The sequence below is a fragment of the Tiliqua scincoides genome, chromosome 2 (genome assembly GCF_035046505.1).
Source record: "Tiliqua scincoides isolate rTilSci1 chromosome 2, rTilSci1.hap2, whole genome shotgun sequence".
Lineage (NCBI taxonomy): Eukaryota > Metazoa > Chordata > Lepidosauria > Squamata > Scincidae > Tiliqua > Tiliqua scincoides.
The window spans coordinates 141002923-141024686 of NC_089822.1; the positions used below are offsets into that span (position 1 = coordinate 141002923).

General features: G+C 46.0%; 1 protein-coding gene across 3 annotated transcripts; it reads right to left on the bottom strand.

The window, feature by feature from the left end:
• Nucleotides 1-2349: 2349 nt before the first annotated feature.
• Nucleotides 2350-13037, bottom strand: LOC136640168 (tubulin alpha-1C chain). Of its 3 annotated transcripts, none has more exons than XM_066615080.1 (4): nucleotides 12923-13037; nucleotides 5825-6047; nucleotides 5108-5256; nucleotides 2350-3377 (listed from the first exon to the last, which is right to left on the bottom strand). In XM_066615080.1, exons 1-4 carry the CDS (start codon nucleotides 12923-12925, stop codon nucleotides 2403-2405), a joined length of 1350 nt encoding a protein of 449 aa, XP_066471177.1. In that variant the 5' UTR covers nucleotides 12926-13037; the 3' UTR covers nucleotides 2350-2402. The 3 variants fall into 3 exon arrangements, with proteins under 3 accessions (XP_066471177.1, XP_066471178.1, XP_066471179.1); XM_066615081.1 differs by lacking the exon at nucleotides 12923-13037 and adding an exon at nucleotides 12087-12101; XM_066615082.1 differs by lacking the exon at nucleotides 12923-13037 and adding an exon at nucleotides 11320-11404.
• Between the last annotated feature and the right edge of the window lie 8727 nt (nucleotides 13038-21764).

Sequence of the window (21764 nt, forward strand, 5' to 3'; positions counted from 1 at the left end):
TTTTGCGGCTTTACAGGCTAGAAAAGAAGAGCCTGAGGTGGGACATGATTGAGACATACAAAATTATGCATGGGAAGGATAAAGTGAATAGAGCGATGCTCTTTCCACTCTCACATAACACCAGAACCAGGGGACATCCACTAAAATTGAGTGTTGGGAGAGTTAGGATAGGCAAAAGAAAATATTTCTTTACTTAGCATGTGGTTGGTCTGTGGAACTCCCTGCCACAGGATGTGGTGATGGCATCTGGCCTGGATGCCATTAAAAGGGGATTGGACAAGTTTCTGGAGGAAAAATCCATTATGGGTTACAAGTCATAGTAGGTTTGTGGAATCACTTGGTTTTAGAAGCAGGCTGCCTCCGATTGCCAGATGCAGGGAAGGGCACCAGGACGCAGGTTGTGTCTGTTGTCTTGTCTGCTCCCTGAGGCATTTAGTGGGCCACTGTAAGATACAGGAAGCTGGAATAGATGGGCCTTTGGCCTGATCCAGCAGGACTCTTCTTATGTTCTTATATTGCCTTATAAGGCTCTGTGCCTGCGGGGATTCTGTTAAACTACCTTTGAGAGGTAGTTTCAGCCTTATGCACTGACCAGGAGGCAGTCAAAGCAACAGAGGAAGAGGATGAAGGGATGGAAACCACAGCTTCTATTTATAAAAAATTAAAATCAGACTGTGGACAGATGTCCTGACATTGCTTTATTTCCCATTTAAAGTTAACAAAGCTCATTGGGTAGCAAAATATCAGCAACCTGCTGATGTGTCTGCCACAGAAGATGGGGTGGAAAAGAGTGGAAGATGGGGCAGAATGGACAGCAAAATGGCAGATGCGTTTCAGTGCAAGTGTAAAGTCATGCACATTGGGGCAAAAAATCATAACTTCACATATAGGCTGATGGGTTCTGAGCTGTCTGTGGCAGATCAGGAGAAAGATCTTGTGGTGGTGGTGGACAGGTCGATGAAAGTGTTAACCCAATGTGCGGCGGCAGTAAAGGAGGCCAATTTATGCTTGGGATCATTAGAAAAGGTAGTGAGAACAAAACAGCTAATATTATGCCATTGTACAAATCAATGGTAAGGCCACACCTGGAGTATTGTGTCCAGTTCTGGTCTCCACATCTCAAAGTGGAAATGGAAAAGGTGCAAAAGAGAGCGACTAAGATGATTACAGGGCTGGGGCACCTTCCTTACGCGGAAAGGCGTTTGGGCCTCTTCAGCCTAGAAGAGACACCTGAGGGGGGATATGATTGAGACATACAAAATTATGCATGGGAAGGATCAAGTGGATAGAGAGATGCTCTTTACACTCTCACATAACACCAGAACCAGGGGACATCCACTAAAATTGAGTGTTGGGAGAGTTAGGACAGGCAAAAGAAAATATTTCTTTACTCAGTGTGTGGTTGATCTGTGGAACTCCTTGCCACAGGATGTGGTGATGCCATCTGGCCTGGACGCCTTTAAAAGGGGATTGGACAAGTTTCTGGAGAAAAAATCCATTATGGGTTACAAGCCATGATGTGTAGGTGCAATCTCCTGATTTTAGAAATGAGCTATGTCAGAATGCCAGATGCAAGGGAGGGCACCAGGATGGAGGTCTCTTGTTATCTGGTGTGCTCCCTGGGGCATTTGGTGGGCCGCTGTGAGATACAGGAAGTTGGACTAGATGGGCCTATGGCTTGATCCAGTGGGGCTGCTCTTATGTTCATGTTGATTACAAACAAGATCCAAGTAAAACTTATTCATTTAGTTTTTATTCATTATTTAATACAACTTTTTTTGGCCCCAGCCATGTATAATATACAACACAGCCATAGTCTGAAAAGTTTGGAGACCCCTGTTTTAAATGAAAGGAATCAAATTGTGGTTTTGTTTTCCGAGCTTCCCAAAAAGGGTTTTTGAAATGACTTTTGGTAAAGTTTCACCAACACTGCAAGGGAGAGAAACTAAATTCATGTAAGCCCTTGCATATTGGAATCAGAAGAAATCCCTCCTACCACAGAAGTGCTGAAGCAATGGAAATTTCTAGGTCATTGCTATGGCATGCTTCATTGGGTTGCAAATGCTCATGTTGTCCTGCTGCAGAACTATTCAAAAAAAAAAAAACAACTTTGTCAAGGATACAGCCTAGCTAGTTCCATTCAACATGCATGCTCCCTGGGGCATTTGGTGGGCCGCCGTGAGATACAGGAAGCCGGACTAGATGGGCCTAGGGCCTGATCCAGTGGGGCTGTTCTTATGTTCTTAAGCACCTTCCCAGTCAATACCAAAAACTGTTGCAGGTACCAGGCCTACCTACACCTCAACAGGACAGGGCAAAGTTTGTTCACTACAGAAGAGACCAGACTACTTTCATTGAAGCTTTTAATCAACATTGACATAATAGACAGGAACAAAAGACAGTTAGTATTCCTCCCCCTCATCTTCCCCATCAGCACTGTCTGCTCCAACCTCTTCATAATCCTTCTCTAGGGCAGCCATGTCTTCCCGGGCCTCTGAAAACTCTCCTTCCTCCATGCCCTCCCCAACGTACCAGTGGACAAAGGCACGCTTGGCGTACATCAGGTCAAACTTGTGGTCCAGGCGAGCCCAGGCCTCAGCAATGGCTGTGGTGTTGCTCAGCATGCAGACAGCACGCTGCACTTTGGCCAGGTCACCCCCAGGGACTGCGGTAGGAGGCTGGTAGTTGATACCAACCTTGAAACCAGTGGGGCACCAGTCCACAAACTGGATGCTACGCTTGGTCTTGATGGTGGCAATAGCAGCATTGACATCTTTGGGAACAACGTCACCTCGGTACAACAGGCAGCAGGCCATGTATTTACCGTGGCGAGGGTCACATTTCACCATCTGGTTGGCTGGCTCAAAGCAAGCATTGGTGATCTCAGCTACAGTCAGCTGTTCATGGTAAGCTTTCTCAGCTGAGATAACAGGGGCATAGGTGGCCAGAGGGAAGTGGATACGGGGGTAGGGCACCAAGTTGGTCTGGAATTCTGTCAGATCTACATTCAGGGCCCCATCAAATCGGAGGGAGGCCGTGATGGAGGACACAATCTGGCTGATAAGGCGGTTGAGGTTGGTGTAGGTGGGGCGCTCAATGTCAAGGTTCCTGCGGCAGATGTCATAGATGGCCTCATTGTCTACCATGAAGGCACAGTCGGAGTGCTCCAGGGTGGTGTGGGTGGTCAGGATAGAATTGTAGGGCTCAACAACCGCTGTGGAGACTTGAGGAGCCGGGTAGATGGAGAACTCCAGCTTGGACTTCTTGCCATAGTCAACTGACAGACGTTCCATCAGCAATGAAGTAAAGCCTGAGCCAGTGCCACCACCAAAGCTGTGGAAGACCAGGAAGCCCTGGAGACCTGTGCATTGGTCAGCCTGTGGAAAGAGAGCAAATTCTCTAGCCTGGTTGTCACATGATTATACTTCTGCAATCTCAGAGTCAGAATGTAGCAGAGTATCTTCTCCACAGATGCATATTTGCAGGGTGTATTAGCAGATACCACATACTGCAGTAGGTGTGCCTTGCACAGTGAGACTGCTCCAGCCTTTGCCATTTCCTTCACTGCAGCCCATCTAATATTCCATGGCAGTGTAGCATTTTCTTATCTGATCAGTTTAGCTTACCAGTTAAGAAATATCAGGTTCATTTATCCCATATGGCAATGAGAATCTCGTTTCTCTAGGCAGGGTAAAAGACCAAATAGGTGTCTTTATCTACCTTTTGCAATTATGACCTTTATTGATTATGAGTTAACCTTTATCAATTATGAGTTAAACTGCTATGTTATTGTTCCCAGCCCCTCTTCAAGTTGGAGGAGGCAACAAGGATTGCTCCCATCATATATGCCAAGCTTAAGCATGCGGCAAATTTATACAGAAAACCCCTTACACAGTTCCAAGCAGGAAAGAGAAGATAGGACTTAAAGCAATACAAAAGTAAAACGGATATCAAGCAACAGAAAGGGCCCCCCCTGTACCTCACTCATCTAGCACAGCCTAAGTCAGCCTCTCCCTTCACAGTCAGAGAAGGCAGAAGGGGCTGGCCCAAGGCACTCCAAGCTCCTGTCAGCCCAGTGACATACAAGGCCTCAAGTTTGGAGCTGGTAGCAGGGAGATCATTCCTACAATTACCCAGAACTTCCAAAACAAGTGTGGAAATAATCCCTGCCTACGCATCTCTCTCCAACTCTGAACCTGGAGCTATCTGAGAAATGCAGGAAGTTGTGCCTCTGCGCAAGGGACAGGGTCAGGGACAATTCTATGCTTGTCTATTTAAGTCAAGCCAACAAGTGCACACAAGACTGCTATATACACAGCTGACTTTGTTCCAAGTCCCACTGAGACCTCAAAAAGCAATAGAACTACATGGAAGGAAGGTGGTCCCCACCATTACACTGAGCCAATGTTTGTTGACTCTTGCGTTCTAACCCCCAATGCCAGTATTAGTAAAGGTTCAAAAATCTATAGCTTGCCCTTTATTTGCGAGACAGACCTTGGTTTCAGTAAGAAAACAGACAGTCCCACAAGCAAGGTGGGGAAGAAAATAATGCAGCTGTAATGAAGGGTTCCCAGTAAGCTGGGGGGGGGGGAACCACCTTTTGCCAATGAGCCTTATTGTGATGGTGCAGGTCTGGTTGCCAGCCATGTAGTTCAGGGTTCATTCTAGCAGCTGGCTATTTCCATATTAGGTAGATAGGAAGCCATAATGGTTGATTGGAAGCTAATGCAAAGTAGATGGACAGATATCATTCACATTCTTACCTAAGCTTAGGGGAAAGGAGGCAGCGTGTGTATGGCTAAACAAAAGTCTAGCAGGGAATCTTCTGCCTTTGGAGCTCCTGACATTCTCATTTACTCTCTATCTGTACACTTGTAAATAAAGCAATATTACAGAACCACAAATATTCTGTACTATTGTCCTAGGCTTGGTTTTCTTTCCGATCACTGCTTCTGAACTTCTCATCACTGGGGGGAGGGTATGCAACATCATAGATTGATCAGGAAGAGAGTACTGGTCTCTAGAACAGTTTGCCATAGGTTGGAACTTTCATACAAGTTTTAATGGGTAGGACCCTTTGCTATCACCACCAGTATAAGTCACTCACCAGCTTCCTGATTCTATCCAGCACCAAGTCAATTATCTCTTTGCCAATAGTGTAGTGGCCCCTGGCATAATTGTTGGCAGCATCCTCCTTGCCAGTGATGAGCTGCTCAGGGTGGAAGAGTTGGCGGTAGGTTCCAGTGCGCACTTCATCTGTGGAAACAATCACAAGTCTTCAAATACTCTATTTGGAGGCACAATTTAAAACAGCAAACAAAAAAGCCAGACAAGTTTGGCTAGCAAATGCTCAGCTATACAAAATAATGCACAATTTGTATTTGAATTTATGTATGTAACGTACAATTAAAGTTTTGAATTCATCAGGGCATCAGGAATATAGTAAGGGAGCAAGATAAGCACAAAGCTTTGCTAGATAGCTACAGGATTGCAGTCCAACAGCTATGTGTGGGATGTCACCACATTATTCTATACCTGCTGAGAAGCCCTCCCCCTCTTACTACTTGCATTCTGCTCTGGTATTGAGCCTCCAGTTGATGCCATCTTGTACAAACTCAGACCATTACACTACCTAACCCACTACTGTCTACTCAGACCAGCACAGGCTCTTCAAAGTTTCAGGCAGTAGTCTTTCCCAGCACAGTTATTTACAGTCCTTGCACCAAGCTGCCAGGGGCCATCTGCTTGCAAAGCATGTGATCTGCTATTGAGAGAAGGCCCAATTCCCAACATTTAGGTTATAAAATGTTTAATGTACACTCACCGATTACTGTTGGCTCCAAGTCCACAAAGACAGCCCTGGGGACATGCTTGCCAGCTCCTGTCTCACTGAAGAATGTGTTGAAGGAGTCATCTCCTCCCCCAATGGTCTTGTCACTGGGCATCTGCCCATCAGGCTGGATACCGTGTTCTAGGCAGTAGAGCTCCCAGCAGGCATTGCCAATCTGGACACCGGCTTGGCCAACATGAATGGAGATGCACTCACGCTGTAAGAAGAAACAAGTTATACAAGTTGATATCCAGTATGAGGAAACCACAGCTCACTCCAAAGTACCATGTCAATGGACAGTTAACACTATCAGGCTGGTTTCAGTGGATTAACACCAGCCACTGATCACCACTCAAACACCCCACTGGAGTAAGCTGTTCATTTCATGCTAATGGAAGCACAAGCTGAGGCAGGCAGGCAACTGAGGGTTGCTAATGAGAAGATCTCAAGGACATAATCATTCTAAAAATACCACCCTGCTCTTCAGATATGGTCCAGCAATTTGAATTCTGGCTCAAACTATCCCAACTGTTTTGCCACTAATTAACAGGTAACCTTGGGGCAGTCATGTGCCAGCTTCTATTCTCCTCCCTGTTTCTGAAGTGCAAGTTTTATAAAGAGTTACTGCCAGAAAGAGGTTAGAGTACACACACACACTCTGAATTCCATACTAAACATCTTGCTAGTATAGTGCTTCCCAAACTTTTTAGCACCCACTTTTTAAAATGACAATCACAACCCACAAGACCAGGGGTGCCCAAACCCTGGCCCTGGGGCCACTTGCAGCCCTTGAGGACTCCCAATGCGGCCCTCAGGGAGCCCCCAGTCTCCAATGAGCCTCTGGCCCTCCAGAGACTTGCTGCAGTCCGCACCGGCCCGATGCAACTGCTTTCAGTGTGAGGGCAACTGTTTGACCTGTCACGTGAGCTGTGGGAGGAGGGTTCCCTCCACTGCTTGCTATTTCACGTCTGTGATGTAGTAGTGGCAGCAAAGGAAAGGCCAGCCTTGCTTTGTGCAAGGCCTTTTATAGGCCTTGAGCTATTGCAAGACCTTCATTCATTCATACAAGTTCACCTTTAATAAATTTATTTATGTAAACTTATGTAAATTTATTCAAATTGTAAATGTAAATTAATTCTTTTTTCCCCAGCCCCCGACACAGTGCCAGAGAGATGATGTGGCCCTCCTGCCAAAAACTTTGGACACCCCTGCGCCAGATCAAAAAGAGGTATAGGAAGAAATATTTTATTAATAATAATCAGGGTTCTGGCAGAGTCCAGCCTCTATAGTCCAGAGTCCACAGTCCAGTCTATATAACTATGTATAATTACAATGATATAATTATAATGCAAATGTGTAGACATTTGCTACATGTGTAGCAATATGCTACATGTGTAGCCATTTGCTACACTCTCCCTAGAAATGGCATTCAAGAGCTGTTCCCCCAAACCTTTTACAGTCATTCCAGGTTACCCAGAAGGTTGAAATGAAGAGTAAGATGTGCAGTTAGGAACTTCCAGGCCAGGCAAAAGCATGAAACTGGGTTCACATGTGATCTATGGCACGACAACTACTAGAGAAAATAGAAGACTGACGATTTGGAGGCATGAAGATTACTTCATACCACAAGTTAGCATTTAAGTCAACCATTTGATTATGTAAACCAGGCAAGTGTGCTCGTAAAGTTTTTTTAATGTTTCACAAACTTGTGCATTTCTAGACTTGTGGGAAGACACCAGAATTGAGGAAATGCATTCTAAGACTGTTACACATAGCACAGTTCAATGCATTTTCTTCACCTCATTTCTTGGCCAGTTTTAAAAAGGTACACACACCTCCAAATATCAACAGTTTAAGAACTGCACACAGATCATGTCATTAGTGTTTCAAACTAAATACTGCTAACAGAATGGTAAGCAAACTTCAGATGTTTTAAGGTTAGCAGTGTGTGCCCCAAAAGACTTTTGAAGACACCACTTATTCTGAAGGACAAGAGCTTTAGTAAATTGATGCCTTTTGCTTAAGATAAGATTATACTGTACAGCTTTCCCCCCCCCCAAGTAGCAGGAGGCCATATTCCAGGCCCAGGAACATTCCTGATTGAGTTTACAGAAACAAGTCTCCCCCACCCTTGCTTTTTGTGCCTTAACAGCAATCTAGCAATTGTGTAACCCTAGCTGAGCTCATTCAGCTCTACTTTAATCCTAAACTTAAAAGGCTTGTGTTTCCTCTAAGCCAGCTAGCTCCCACCATCTGACTCACAGCAAAATGTTAAAACAGCACAGAGGGCTATAATTTGAAGGGCTAGAGTCAGCCATCATTAACCCCCCCCTCCCGCAAGCATTTATCAGAGTGCAGCAATTTTACAACTGGTGTTAATGCTGGCATTTATGGGTCACTGGGCCCAAAACAGCCCTTTTAGACTCCCATAAATCTGCATGCAGCTAGGAGAACAAAATATTCTCTAATCTTTTTTTTAATCTATGTTTTTATTTTATTATATTAAAAACAAATAGGAAGAGGAGGAGCATGGCAAGGGGGTTCCCAACTAGGGCATCTGACTGACATCTTCAGGTATTTGAATTTGGGAAGTTATGCATTTGCTACATCCTCTCGTTTGTAGATTATGAAACTGAAGCATGGTCTTAACTTGGCAAGAGTCAAGCCTGTTAATATTTTAGTGAGTAACACCATACCTTAGTGAGCAACACCAAAAGCCAGCCACCATAAAACAAGCCCTTCCTAAAGGAACTGAAGTCATTGTAATGTACTAAAAAAATTTAAGTGTGAATTGAGCAGCCTGTTTGAGTCACTGACTGCAACACTGACAACATAACAAGGGCAAGGCAAGGAGCAGTGCCACCATTATAGCCCTTGTAAGAGTTGAAAGAGATACAAGTCCGCTTCATACTGGTGGTTCTGAAATCCCACTACTCTGTCTCATATTGAGACCGCAAGTTGGCACCCTCATCTCAAGTAACAATGCATTCCAGTCTTTTGGCAAATCCCCATGTCATACAACATTCCAATACATTTTACCCATCACTAGGTTGTCAGCAACACAACACCTTTGTACTGACTCTATGAGAAGCCATGTGCTATCTGGCAGATCATAGGAAAGGTGTGAGGAGAGACTGTGCTACTGTAGAAGTAGGGAGGCTGCAGGCTTGCAAGAATCCAAGTCTCACATGTTCAAAAGAAATGGAGACCAGCCTGGACAACAAGAACCAGGGCAAATAAAAAAGGTTGATGCTTGGAAAAAAGGTAGCAGCATGAAATTAGTAACAAGAGTATACAAGAATATGGTATAGGGGTTAGTGTGGATTCAGAAGGCCTGGATTCAGATTCTCACAGTTATGAAGCTCACTTAGTGACCTTGATCCACTGGCTCAGTCTAACCTACTCCTCCATGGGGAGGGGGAAGGGCGGGATTATCCCATCCCTGAGCAAACCAAAAGGGTAAAATACAAGAATAATGAGGACAATTGGCTCTAGGAAACAAAAGGCTGCAGGGTGCAGTAGGTAATGGAGATTTGTGGAAGGCCAAAATGTGGGGAGAATTCTGTGCATCTGAAACCAGTTTATATGCATGCATAGTGTTATGTGCATTTCAAGAAACTGTATGCAAGGTGTTTAAGCCAATCTTTGTTGCCTCAAGGTCTTTAGTCCTTCCTGCAGTTCCTGAACAGTCCATGTCACCACTGTATAGAAGCTTATCGTTCCATTGTTCTGTTGCAACTTCTGCAGAATAACTTTTACGTATGCCAATAAAAGTTCTACATACAGAATAACTCCTGCTATTAACACTATGGTCTATGGCAGGGGTGTCAAACATAAGGCCCACAGGCCAGATGCAGCCCCTGGAAGCAATTTATCCAGCCCTCAGGCTCTTCCCCCACCACCATCACAGCTGCTCTCAGTTGCTGAGCTGTGCTGAGTTATCACTCCTTGAAAGGGTGGCCCACATGAAAATTGGGCTCTCCCATACACCTTGAAAATATGAACAAGATTTCTGTATTTTCTATTCTGTCCTTGGCAGCTAAGAAGATCCTAAGTGAGAAAGAAGTGCTGATTTCTGGTCATGGCCTGCTTCATGACAACATTTTCTGCTTAATGACACCATTTCTGGTGCTCAGCAGGAATCATGAATGCTATTTGGCCCACTGTATGAAATGAGTTTGACATCCCTGGTCTATGGGGTGAAGGATTCCCCCCCCCCAATTGCTTCTCCCAGAGAAAGCATTTCTCTGAGAGAATGCATGACCTGGAGATCAGAATTGCTGGCATTCAGACAATATTGTTCCTACCTCCAGACGGGTAACTCCCTCAGGAGTACCCATCTACATGCTAATGAGAAGATGGATGTTCTAGAGCCAGCTCATTTTACAGCCAGCTATTTGATGTCTTAACAGGATTAGGCTAGTTTTAACCAGTTGTTTGTAGCAAGTGGAATATTCAGCAATAGCTAGTCAGAAGAGGAGATTACCCCTAGCCTCACCCACCTAAACAAATGAAATGAGTCATGCAAGGCAGGTAGCAAAGTGCCACTTTTGACTACATAATGTGGTGGTGGGGAGATTACAACTGGCACAATGCATCATCCCACAGAATGCTATTTCCTCAAGGAACGCAGAGATTAGGCAAGTTAGCATGAATCTCTAGAAGTATTGCTGAGCATATGCTAAAAGCCATTTCACTACACAAGAAGTACCCCAGGTTTTTCAACAAAAGTACCTGTCACAAGGAGCAACCCCAGTTCTGAGTAAGCCTGTACAGCCCCTCTTTATAGCCTAGATAGACTCTAGCTCAGCCATTTTCAACCACTGTGCCATGGCACTCTGGTGTGACATGAATGGTCTACAGGTGTGCCATGGGAGTTTGGAGGAAGGTCAATTTTTAGCAGAGCCATTGGGGAATGTGAGCCCCCCACCAACAGCATGGCATGCCTTGTTAGTTGTCAAAAAACCGATGTGTGCCTTGACAATTTTAGTACCTAGTCAGTGTTCCATGAGACCAAAAAGGCTGAAAAGCACTGCTCTTGCTGTTCACTGGAGATCACCAGGAGGCACATTCCACTTCTAGAGGCTATCATCTAGAAGGCTATCACCAAGCAATCTGAAGTAGTTAACCCAATTTAGTCAGCAAAAGTTAGGTGGTTAAAGCCTGCCACTGAAAGGCTAAGTATGGAAACCCTTAGCAAGATTTTACTTTCTCATCCTAGACCAATTCAGTGCCTGCGTCACCATTTATGCAGAAATGGCCAACCCTCACTTTCCCATAGTGCTCAGGTCCAACCCTCTAAATTGTTCATATTTGGTCTCCCCTGCTAGGGGCTAAAAATATAGTAAGTTAAGTTGGTCAAGTCACAGCATTGGGCAGTATTCTGCTTTACTGGATTTCAAGTGACACGAACCGCTGCTGCAAGGGAGCACTGGTAGCTCAGGAGTCTCCAACTGGCTTGGGCTGCACATATTAGAGGTTGGACCTACCCATTCGCAGCTGGGCGTTATACAACGCCGAGGAAATCCCCTTAAACGTTTCTTTGCACATCGCCGCTTCCTCCCTACAACTCGGCCACTTTCGCTGCCAAGCGACAGTACTGCGCAAAGCCAAAGAGGTTCAAGCGCGATCTAAGCCGCTTGCACTGGCCGTACTGCAAAAGCGTTTCAAAGCAGGGTTTGCTAAAGGGGCCAAGCGGGCAGCGTTTCCGCGGCCCGCACAGCCTCATCCGGACAATGATGCAACCAGCTGGTTACTCCACCGGGCTCACTGGGGCAGGAAACTGCTCTCCGAATGACTCTCCAGAGCACGCCCTCTCCCCCAGAAGTGACTCAGCAGGTAGTCACGGGTAGGGGGGAAGGAGGAGGATGCCACGAGGCTGCCGCGCCGGGCTGCGGGTCACACCCGACTGGCTCAAGGTTGCAAAGCACGATAAGGCATCATCCTCTGCCTTGCCACGGGCAGCCCTTTCCTTCCAAGGCACAGCCTGGAAAAGCCCATTCTCCAGCTTCAGCGCTGTAGACCCATTTCCCAGAAAAGGCATGATCTAGCCTGCCTCGGGCTAAGCCCAGAAGCCCTGCGCAACACCGCCAGGAAGTGTCGCAGCCACCAGCGTCAGGGCGCCCTGCCCACCCCCAACACACATCACAGCGCCTGCTGCCCTACAACTTCCTACAGAAGCGAGAGAGAGACGCATTTGCACCCATCCCCCACCCTCGAGAGCTAAGGAACCTCTTCGCGGTGTCAAGAGCCTTACCGAAGCAGCGTTCACACGTTACGTTTGGAGCGTGCACGCGAACAGCAAAGCCTCCCGCTAGAGCGCTTGAGTTCCCGAGGGGCGTTTTCTCGGAACTTCCTGCCCCACGTACGACTCCTTCGCCGCTCCCAAGTGCGTCAAGCATCCTCTTTAGAGGATTTTTGCAGACACGTGCAGTCCCCGGGCCAGGAGAGCACACGGGGCTGCTCGCTGTTCCTTATACTACTTATTTATTTACCACATTTTTATACCGCCCCTCCTCCAAAGAGCTCAGGGCGGTGTCTGCTCCCCCTCCTTCAGTCTTCAAAACAACCCTGTGAGGTAGGCGAGGCTGAGAGAAAGTGACTGGCCCAAAATCATCTAGGAAGCTAGGTGGCTGAGGGGGTTTGAGCCTGGATCTTCCAGGTCTAAGTCCACCTCATAAGAACAGCCCCACTGGATCAGGCCATAGGCCCATCTAGTCCAGCTTCCTGTATCTCACAGCGGCCCACCAAAAGCCCCAGGGAGCACACCAGATAACAAGAGACTTGCAAACCTCCCAAACCTCTACACCATCTTGGCTGCTAGACACTATGGTAGTTTCCTCTTAATTGAGGAACATAAGAAGGGCGACCCCCCCAGCACATAACTTCTCTTGCCCCCCCCGCCTTTCCAGACAGCCCCTTCACACGTGCCTGGAGAATGCATCCTAGAAACAGCCACACGCCCTGCTCTGACGCAGGAGCACATTTCCAGAAGGCTCCTTCGCGCAGCCTCCCTCGCAGCCCGCCGCCCGCCCGCAGGAACTCTGCCTGCGAGCCCTCAAACAGTCACCGAGTAGCCTTTCACTCACTTACCATGTTGCTGGAGGAGCAGGAAAAAGTGGCAGAGAAGAGCACGGAGGAAAAAAGTTCTTCTCACTGACCGACCCGCTTAGGGAGCCACGAGTGAGCAAACACTTCTTTCTAGGGAGTGCGCGCGCTGGGGAGGAGCCTTATATAGTGGTGGGAGGGGCGTGTCCTTTTGAAAAAGGGTGGGACTTGGGGAGAGGAGATGGTGAGGCGTCCCACTTGGAGGCTCCAGGCACCTCATTGGTGGGTTCGAATTCTCTGAGTATGAGTGTAGAGGAGAATGTGAGACAAGGCAGGGGAGGTGGTGCTGTGGGGTTAGGGACTAGTGGCTAGCAGTGGAGATCTGGAAGGAGACTGCAGAAGATGGGTTGAAGGGGTGAGGGAGCCTGGGAAGAAACGTCGGGTGGGATGTCAAGAATTGCTTCTCCGCCCCCCCCCCCCACATTCTTATGCCCCCTTGGAAACCTATAGATCAACTGTATTGCGGGTGAGTCTGCGCCACAATTAAAACTTTTAGTGAGCAGTTCTATGCATATTTACTTAGAAATGAGTTAGTTTTTCTGAGTGGTGCTTACTCCCAGGTAAGTATGAATTGGGCTACAAATCCAATGCCCACTTACCTGAGAGTAAGCCCCAATGAGCACAATGGGATTTATTTTGGAATAAAACATACATAAATGTGCACAGATACAGCCCAGTACTGTGTGTGTTTATGCAGAGGTAAGTTGCACTGAGTTCACCAAGCATTAGGTTGCAATTGTAAACGTTTCTCTGAGGGGTCAGTTCCATTGAACACAAGAGGATTTATTTCCCAGTAAACACAGTTGGGCTTCCATTGTGGGCCCCTGGTGAGTGTGAATGGGGACTGCCAAACAGTATGTCATGGTACTCACACTATGCCCCCCTTGCAGATTTAAACCCATCTTGACCTTGTTTGACTGTCATGGCTTCAAATGATAAACCCTGGGACTTGTGTTCTGTGAAAGCAGCTAGGAATGTTCAACACCCTGTCACCTCCTTTGGAGGAAACCAAGGACCCAGTCCTATCCAACTTTCCAGCACCAGTGCAGCCATAATGCAACCCCCAGGTAAGGGAGCAAATGTTCCCATACCTTGAGGAGGCCTCTGTGAACTGCCTCCCCCCACAGGATGCAGCACCTGTCCCAATAGCACAGCTGCACTGGCACTGGAAAATTGGATAGGATTGGGCCCTAAGACAGCTATACCAGTTTATGTTTTTGTAATGTCAATATGTCCCATAGTATTGGTTAATAAAATACTTCTAGAGTCAGTATGGCGCAACATATCAAGTTTGTACATGTGGTACTGAGACAGGAGACTGCACAGTAGGACTGAAGTGTAGATCATGGCAGCAAACACTCATTTCCAAACATGTGCTTGCCCTCTAATGGCACTGCAGGAACACAGGGTATTTGTGAGGAAGAATAGGTTGGCAGGAGGGGTGCTCAGTGTGTCCCTTGCCTACTGATTATCCCCTGGAACTTCTCTCCACCCATGTATTTTTTTCCCCCCTGCAGCCAGGCTACTTCCTATTTCTGAACTAGGTTGAGGAAATAAAACCACATTAGGGAAGGATTATAGTGCAGAAAACATTAGACAAGGGAGGGATTGTAGTGGAGAATCTGTGGCAAAGAGGGAAAGGCTAAACCACACCTAGCTGCTAACTCTCCTCTGCAAATTTCCCTGCACCCATAACATGAGATGACAAATGTGGATTTGGGAACATGGTGTTTCCATGGTGCCAGTTGCAGGAGGCCCCAGGGCAAAGTCCTGCAATTGCCTCCCCCATTCTGTGATGGGCCCCAACCCATAAGGCATCAAGGGGGCAGGGATAGAGAATTTAAAATGGTACTACTGCTGTCCACCATCATCTGAGAAGCCTGAAAAGCTTCTTCCTTACACAGATGTGTCCAAGTAGTCCTTACTTCCAAAAAAGCATGCATAGGGTGGAATATCACTGACAGTCTTTTACTCCCTCCCTCCTACTAGCTTGGGTTGTAGTACAAGATTCTGCCCCTGCCTTTTACCAGGTCAGTTAGGCTTAGAGATGGTGACTGATCCATGGCTGCCTTCATTGCTGAGGAGAGGAGAAGGGATTTGAGAACTCAAGTCTCTCAAGTTCAGGTGTGCTGCTCTAACCACTATACCATACTGCCCCTCACTCTTGCACCTATTCTGCATTTTCTCTAGGGAACTGAAGAGCAGTGTACACAGGTTTCCCAAGCAATCTCCCATCCAGGTACTGGATCCTGGGCCTGCATAGGTGTAATTTGCCCCTGCTTTGGTAATCAAAGTTTGCCCATCAGTCTGCAATTTCAGAGAGCCTGAAACAATTCTCAGAACTTCAGCCTTGATTGCGGCCTTGCTTTCGGTTTATGAACAGATGTAATTGCTTTTCTGATGGAACTTGAACAAACTTGCCCTGAGCAACTGGGTCTCAGGAAATTTTGCAGGTAAAAAGTCCTGCTACCTAGGGAACTGTGGTTATTTATTTATGAGCATTCACAGCAGGAAGACTTTGACAACTGCCAAGTCGAGAAGTGGGCAGCAGACATCCTAGGGCAATCCAGTCCAGGGGAGCTGTGAGGATTGAACACAGACAGATGATAAAGTCAGGAATTTAATCTCGCCCAAACTAATTACCTCATAAGCAAGGTAACAGCTATCAACATCAAATCAGCCTCAAGCAGGACTGGAAGCTTTCCATGACAGGGAATTAGTTTGCAGGATTTCTCATGAGACTCCAACATGATGGCATTGTGGCAAGAGCTGTGGTGGGAAGAGAACAACAATCAGTTCTTTCTGCTCAAAGCAATTCTTCCATCATGGTCAAACACTTCCCTCAAGGACACAGAAGGCAGGAAGTTGTCCTGGCTTTGTAAGAATCAGACATGAAGGCCACACTAGTACAGTGCCTGCTAAAAAAAAAATCCTTTGCAGTTCAATATATGATTCTTGAGAGTCCCCATTTTTTCAGTTTCTCAACAAACTTTTCTTTGCTAAGCCATTAAACAGGTACACTGATGAACACTTTTAAGATCTTGGGAACTGCTAGGACCTTGTTGTTGATAGAAGGCTGCTTTTTGTGTATTTGGTTTTTTCCATGAATGAAATGGAAACACAGAAACAGCCGCTTGCAACATCACTTTGAGTATAGCACAATATGACCTAGATGCTGCTGCTGCTGCTACATTATAACATCTACCTAACTGCCTTCTCATGAGAATAACCACCTAATCTGGGAAGGGGAAGTGCCAAAAGGTTTTTGCTCTGGTTTTTTTCCCTGTTTAGTGCTGAGATTCAATGAACAGGACAGATGCACAGCACTGGATTTTTAGGCAGGCTTTCAAATTAATCTATCCACAGCAGCTGTTAGCCATGATAGTGAAATTGAACTTCCAAGTTCAGAGTCAGTATACCTTGGAATATTACATGCTGGTGACAAATAGGGAAGGGCTGTTCCCTGGTTCTTAGCAAAACCATGACAGCTTCCTGCCTTCTGTGATCTTGAGGGAGGCATTTGACCATGGTGGATGAATGCCTCAAGCCCCACTTGTAAAGTTCCCAGTATCATCTGGCTAGCCACTGTTGGAAGCAGAACATTGTGAATTAGATGGAACTTCAGTCTGAGCCTTCAGAAAGCCTCTTTTAATCAAGGAACAAGTGGCTGTCTTTGGGCAGTGGATTGGCACCCACCTCCATCCCCCCACAGCTCCTTCTCCCCCATTCCCTAGTATCACAAAAAGTATCACAATTCCCCCTCTTGTTATACTATCATAGGGGAAGATGGGGGTGGTGCCATGAAATGTGAAGATATTGCTATGTACTGGTTTTAGGCTACCTCAGAATACCAGATGCAAAGGAGTGGCAACAGGATATAGGTATCTTGTTGTCTTGTGTGCTCCGAGGCATCTGGTGGGCCACTGTGAGTTGCAGGAGACTGGACTAGATGGGCCCTTAACCTTATAGCAGGGCTTTATTATGTTATAAAAAGTGGGTACTTTGAAATGTATATGTGATTCTTTCATGTACCATCTAGCCGCTCTTCTGAGTATTTGAATGCTTTGAAATTTATGAATCCTTCCTGTAACATTTAGCTGGACCAAAGTGTGAAATTATTTGAAGTTAGCCAGAGAGAAGAATAAAACTGTCAAAAGCAAAGATACAGAAGGGAGTGATTTGCAGGTGGCTGTGATAAAAAGGTTATCTGATTACCTTAGCCTGACAATCACAAGGACACCCTCACAGGTGTTATTAATTTGGGATTGTGCCAATTACCTGGACTGCATGGGGTCATTTGATTGGACTTGACCCTTTCCAGTCAAGTCCAATCAAATAAGCAAAGACTTGCACAGGCAGCAGGCAAGGTTTGATGCTTGGAGACACCACTTCTGCCCTCACTCTCTGGCCATGCAAACCTCTGTTCTCAACTTGCTGTAACTAGTACTCTACAACCCTAGTGAATTGATTGCCAGCATGCCCTCAGTCACCCTCCTAATTCTCAGGAACAGGGCCAGGGAGGAGTTCTTGTGCCAGCTTTGTTCTAGCCAGCTGGAACGGCCCGTGTTGTACTGTACAGAGATGCTGAAAAACCTCTTTCTTCCACATGAAAGCCTCTACTCACTGCCATCTGAGCCAAAGATGGAGGTCTTTTCAGTTCACAACAGACACACATACAGACCAGTTGTGGATGGTGCGTACAGGAAAGCTGCCCTGCCATATTGCCATCCCTGTTCACAGGGACAGGAGTTGGCAAAGCTGGCATGCTGAGGACTCTGCCAAGATTGATTTTTTCACCCCCTTCTTTAAAAATATGGGTTAAACAGAGCAGGTGATGGCCCAAGTCCACCCATGCATTGGCCAAGAGGTTTATTGCAGATTTTCACCCTCCCCAGCTCCCTACACAATTGACCTTGAAACAAAAGTAGAATAACTGGAGCTCTAGGCATGGTGTTCTTTGTACCTGACAATGTTTCAAAAGAAACTTGGGTGGCCTTCTCCATTCTTGAGGGCTTTGCTCTCCTGTGGAAAATGAAGGACAAGCAAGGGCCAACAGGGTTTGTGCTGGAGCTGCCCATCAGTAAAAGGAGCCAAACAATTATTTGCAGAAAAGAGGAAACAATGGGTGACAGTTAAATGACTTCGTACTTATTGTTCTCTGCACCCTGCTCTCAAGGATACAGAATGGCCTTCAGTTTAGACTACAGGATCTGGATGGAGGGAATTAGATTGTACATGTGATTGCCAGGCATTTGGCTACAGAATTTAGTTGATTAAGTGAAGTGCTGGTGGCCCCTTCTTTTTTGTACAGAAGTACCATTCTGGGAAAATGGCAGGGGTGGAAGTGGGTCATCTCTCTGTGATGCAGGCCACATCTGATGATTTCCCATCTCACCCATATCTCTAGTCAACTCTCTGGTTTTGTGTACTGAGTGACTATGGCCATAAACAATTAATTGAGCCTATGCACTGTCAGGATACAAATCTCTTTGCCTACAGCATGCCTCAGAGCCTTTCTGAGAATCATGCCACCTCCCTGGAAATGAAATCTGAAATGGTGTCCTGCTAGTATGCAGTCCTCTGCATGAATATGACATGCTCAGTAAGAGATATCCTGAACCCCTCTGACCCTTACTGGGTGGGGAGAGTTCTGGGCCTCTCTTGCTAGAGCCCTGCCTGTCAATAACTGACAAGAGGTGGGTTGCTCACAGAGTTCCAGTCAGGTTTACTGCCCAAGAAAGAGAATACAGCTCCTCTTGCATGCCATAATAGGAGGCTAAAACAACTTCCTTGGCACACACCTTTATTTTAAGAAAGCTACATCCTGTTTCTCTTGATAGAGGTGACCCAAGTTGTCTAACCATCAAAGAAATAACAAAATGAAGTACAAGAAAACAATCTCAACTTCATAAAAGGCAACTAAAAATACATTCCCCCCCCCCAACTGAGGCTGCAACCCTATACACCCTTTCCTAGGAGTAAGCCTCATTGAACACAATGTGACTTCAGGCCCAATCCTATCCAACTTCCCAGTACCACTGCAGCCGAAATACAGCCCCAAGGAAAGGGAACAAACATTCCCTTACCTGAGGAGGTCTCCATGACTTTCCCCCTACCACAGGCTGCAGTGCAATGGCTGCACTACTGCTGGAGATTTGGATAGGATTTGGCCCTTCTGAGCAGTCATACATAGGACTGCACCGCACCATGACAGTCCAATTCTAACCAACTTTCTTGTGCTGATGCAGCTGTGCCATTAGGGCAAACACTATATTCTGTAGTGGGGGGCAGTCAAGTAGGTCACCTCAGAGTAAGGGAACATTTGTTCCCTCTCAGTGCTGCATCGGCTCTGGAAAGTTGATTAGGATTGGCCTGTGAGTCTATACCAGGGGTGCCCAAACCCCGGCCCTGGGGCCACTTGCAGCCCTCGAGGCCTCTCAATGCCGCTCTCAGGGAGCCCCCAGTCTCCAATGAGCCTCTGGCCCTCCGGAGATTTGTTGGAGCCCATACTAGGCCGACGCAACTGCTCTCAGCGTGAGCATTTGACCCCTCGCGTGAGCTGTGGGATGAGGGCTTCTTCCACTGCTTGTTGTTTCATGTCTGTGATGCAGTAGTGGCAGCAAAGGAAAGGCCAGCCTTGCTTTGTGCAAGGCCTTTTATAGACCTTGAGCTATTGCAAGATCTTCATTCATTCATATAAGTTCATCTTTAATATATTCATTTATGTAAACTTATGTAAATTTATTCAAATTTTAAATGTAAATTAATTCTATTTTTCCCCGACACAGTGTCAGAGAGATGATGTGGCCCTCCTGCCAAAAACTTTGGACACCCCTGGTCTATAAGATGATAGCTAGTCTATAGACATCAATCTACACAGGTCAATGGCCGAAGATCACAAGTTTACACAGTTATTTCCCCACTGTGTTGATGGAGGGAGCATGTCATGGGTGGGGTGGGGAGGGGGAGTTTCAAGGAGGATTGGGGAAGGCAGTGAGCAAACATTTGCTCACTGCAAATGCAAAGGGAGGGAAGGGGTGGATCCCAGAAGCAGCAACTTGCTTTTTTTCTTTTTTTGTGCCAGGATCCTGTTCCCTCTTCTTTGCCTGGTCCCTTCCCTTTACTGTCCTTGGGCTTTTACACCAGCTATATAGCTAGCATTTGTCTGTGGAGACACACAGGCCATCAGGACACTTAAAGAGAGGTAAAGGAAAAATATAAAACTGTGAATTCAGGTGCAAAATTACTGCCCGAGAGTCTGGTGGGATGATCTCAAAGGTACTTGATATTTCTGCTATCTGATGGATGTGAGATCTTTAAGGATACTGTCACAGGTGACACTATTACCTCATGGGTCAAGCACAATCAAATGATTCCAAAAATCTGCTGAGCCAACTGACCACTCAACTGCCAGACACATAGCTCAGGTAATTGGCAAAGAGTAATTTCAAATTAGTGACACTTGCAAGGGTGGCCTTGCTGAGCTCATATCCATCAGATAGCAACCACCAGTGAGATCCTCCCTTCAGTTTCCATGTTTCATTTTTCACTTCATTTTCCATCTGAATTGACAGATTTTCCTAACTGGGCAGACCTGGCTCTCTGGCTAACTTCGAGCTGACTTAAAATACTGTCACACTTTATTGCAAATAAATGTTACAGGAAAGAACTTATACATTTCAGAGCACCCACAAAAGAGTTCCAAACCTCAGCATTCCCATTACAAACTACATTTCCAATTCAAGGCAGCACCTCTCAAGCCCTCCCCTGTGATCATACAGCAGGAGATTATTATTACTATTATTGGCCATAATACATATAATTATAATATATGGGACGCATTTCTTTGAATTTGTGGATGGATTACTGAATGAAGATTATTATAGGCTTTCAAGCCAGAAATGTTTATGGCTTTTGTTCAACCTGATGCATTTTCTTGGTTTTATATTAATACTGCGTTGTATAGTCTATGCCAGGGGTGCTCACACTTTTTTGGCTCGAGAGCTACTTTGAAACCCAGCAAGGCCCGGAGATCTACCAGAGTTTTTTTTACAATGTTTGTGCCATCATAACATATAACATTTATGTGTACAATGTATGTTGGTGTACCTTGAGCCCCACTGAGTATAACAGGACTTACTCCTGAGTAGACATGCCTAGGATTAGGCTGTGAGGCTGCAATCCTAGACACACTTACCTGAGAGTAAGCCCCATTGAGTACAATGGGCCTTACTCCCGGCGTTTCCTCCCAGAGGCACCTGAAGGGGGGGGTCGGCACTCCGCGATCTACTCATTTTGCCTTGCGATCCACCGGTAGATCGCGATCCACCTATTGAGCACCCCTGGTCTATGCTAACATTGTATTATATTCTTTATTAATTAGTAACAAACCTATCCAGTCAATTCTATCATAAGAAATTATGTGTCTGGATTTTAGACAGGTTTTTTGGCTTTCATCACCCTGCCATCTAGTTCTAATGGGCAGTGGCTGTTCTTTTTAAGAGATAATCATGCTTTGCCATGGGTTTATAAATGGGGAAGTTCATCCTGCACAGCAGGAACTCTGGAATAAAAATAAATGTGAGAGCAAAACAGGAACTAAACTCAACAAACATGGGCAGGGAAGAGAAAGTCCCAGGACTGGCAGTGTTGGTGAGGGAGGGGAGCCGTGATCCATTTCCCAAGTATTTCACACTGAAAGATTGCAGTGAGAATCTGATGTTCCATTCTGAATGGGGTCATCCATCATACCAGGAACATCTAAAAATAGGCAAGCTATGTTAACATTCTCTGCATGGGTATGTGTGTCTGCATATTTTATTCCTTG

Bases quoted from the DNA above. Each gene is read 5' to 3' on its own strand.
- LOC136640168 (XM_066615080.1), bottom strand. The intron at 5,257-5,824 runs GTGAGTGTACAT...TTGTTTCCACAG, and splicing joins CTTGGAGCCAACAGTAATCG to ATGAAGTGCGCACTGGAACC. The intron at 3,378-5,107 runs GTGAGTGACTTA...CTCTTTCCACAG, and splicing joins TGGATAGAATCAGGAAGCTG to GCTGACCAATGCACAGGTCT.